The following is a 2224-nucleotide window of genomic DNA, read 5'->3' on the forward strand; positions in this document are numbered from 1 at the left end:
AACAAGCATGCAGACGCATTGAGCAAACTGGCTGCGACCAGCTACAAACACTTAGCAAAAGAGGTGCGCATAGAGGTACTGTCCAATCCCTCTGTTCCTCTCAAACAAGCCAACATCATAGTGGATGTCCCCGATCATTTTGTACCTACAGCACGGGAAACTCCTGGAGGAAAAAGCAGAAGCCAGGAAAATCCAGAATAAAGCAGTAAACTACGAAATGGCAGACGACATTCTTTACAGAAAGTCATTCATGGGACCGTTACTTAGATGCGTTGACAAGACAGACGCACAATACCTGATCAGAGAAATCCATGAAGGCTTGTGTGGAATACATGCTAGTCCGCGTATGGTAGTAGCCAAAATAATGAGCGCAGGATATTACTGGCCGGGAATGCACGTAGATGCGGTAGAGATCTTACGAAAAATGCACAGCATGCCAACGCCACGCGCCAAAGACGCTACGACCAAAAAATCCGCTAGTACCAGTCACATCTGCTTGGCCATTTCAACAATGGGGCATCGATCTTGTTGGCCCATTTCCTGATGCGCCAGGCGCAATAAAATTCATCATCATTGCGGTCGATTACTTCACCAAATGGGTGGAAGCCAAAGCTTTGGCCTCAACCACAGCAATGGTAATCCACAAATTTATATGGGAACATATTATTTGCAGGTTTGGATTACCATTGTGTATCATCTCGGACAATGGCACAAACTTTGCCTCAGAAGATCTTCAAAAATGGTTCAAAGAGATGAAGATCGAGCATAATTTCGCCTCCGTCGCGCATCCACAAGCGAACGGTCAAGTAGAAAGTATAAACAAGCAGATCGTTGACGGCATAAAAGCGAGACTTGGAACAGCGCGTAGGGGATGCGTCGACGAACTCCCCAGCATCCTATGGGCACACCGTACAATGCCAAAGACTAGCACGGGAGAAACCCCGTTTAGCCTGGTTTACGGCTCAGAAGCGGTAATTCCAGCCGAGGTTGGTCTTCCGTCACCACGCATGATAGCCATGGAAAGGCAGAATAATGAGCAAGAGCGAAGAATGGACTTAGACCTTCTTGAAGAACGGCGCGAAAACGCCGCCATCACTGAAGCGAGGTACAAGTCCAAACTCGAAAAATATTATAATGCGCGCGTACGCGTATGCACTTTTGTTCCCGGGGATTTCGTCTTACGCGACAATGAAGCATCAAATGCGGAGAAACCGGGCAAATTGGCCCCAAGGTTGGAAGGACCATATGTCATCAACGAAGTCCTAGGCAAGGGGGCATATACCCTTAAGAGAATTGACGGGACTCTAGTGCCCCGCACCTGGAACGCGCAGCAGCTGCGCAGGTGTTACATGTAGGACAACTCACTCACAGGCAATATGTTTCCTATTTTCATATTGTAAGCCTTACGCTTTATTAATACGAACACTATTTTCATGATCACTGTTTGTTACAAATTGCATTAAATTCCTTTGGTTCGCGCGAAAACAAAATGGTAAAATTGTACACCTCATGAACAGTTTGGAAAAAAGAAAGAAAAGCGCAGCAGAAGCGCATGTTCTGGACAAACGTTCACACATGAGCACAATACCATCTCTCATTCACTCTAACTAATCAAAGTAATTAAAAATATGCAACACATTGTAATCCAAACATACAAAGCAAACCCTAACAGGGATAATATTACATAAAAAATATGCACATCGTCAAAAGTGTAACCACAAACACTTAAGCAAGATCATGACAATGATCTTCACAAAAAATCGTTCAGATTTACAAAAAAGGATGAAGATAGTCCTAAAAGTCAAACACCTAACCAGCATCAGAATCATCATCAACAGACATCTGCCCGCACCGACGAGTTCTCCGACGTTGATATACCAGCCGACACCCTCCCTTCCGGAGCAGTGGAAAGCGAGCTATTAAGCCATAAGCATCTAGCACAGTACCACCATCAACAACAACCTTGTGCTGGAGAAACTTACAGCTGGAACCAACCGCCGCCGGAGAAACGAGTTCGATCGGATCCTTTCTGGTAACAATTAGAGGCGGTGAACAAGAAAGAAGCACGAGACCTTCAGCAGCCTCATAAATCCAAAAAGCATCCAACAAGCGACGGGTATAGTAAGAACGTTTCATCTTCTTTACCAGAAAAAGCTAAAAGCAAAGCATCTTAAATATGCATATATATATATATATATATATATATATATATATATATATATAT

The 2224-nt window shown here is 44.1% G+C and overlaps 1 protein-coding gene across 1 annotated transcript; it reads left to right on the forward strand.

Moving 5' to 3' along the window:
- Positions 1-217: 217 nt before the first annotated feature.
- On the forward strand, positions 218-1355 carry LOC118487425 (uncharacterized protein K02A2.6-like). Its single transcript, XM_035984264.1, has 2 exons — positions 218-344; positions 433-1355. Exons 1-2 carry the CDS (start codon positions 218-220, stop codon positions 1353-1355), a joined length of 1050 nt encoding a protein of 349 aa, XP_035840157.1.
- Positions 1356-2224: the final 869 nt, after the last annotated feature.

The sequence above is a fragment of the Helianthus annuus genome, chromosome 15 (assembly GCF_002127325.2).
Source record: "Helianthus annuus cultivar XRQ/B chromosome 15, HanXRQr2.0-SUNRISE, whole genome shotgun sequence".
Classification (NCBI taxonomy): Eukaryota; Viridiplantae; Streptophyta; class Magnoliopsida; order Asterales; family Asteraceae; genus Helianthus; species Helianthus annuus.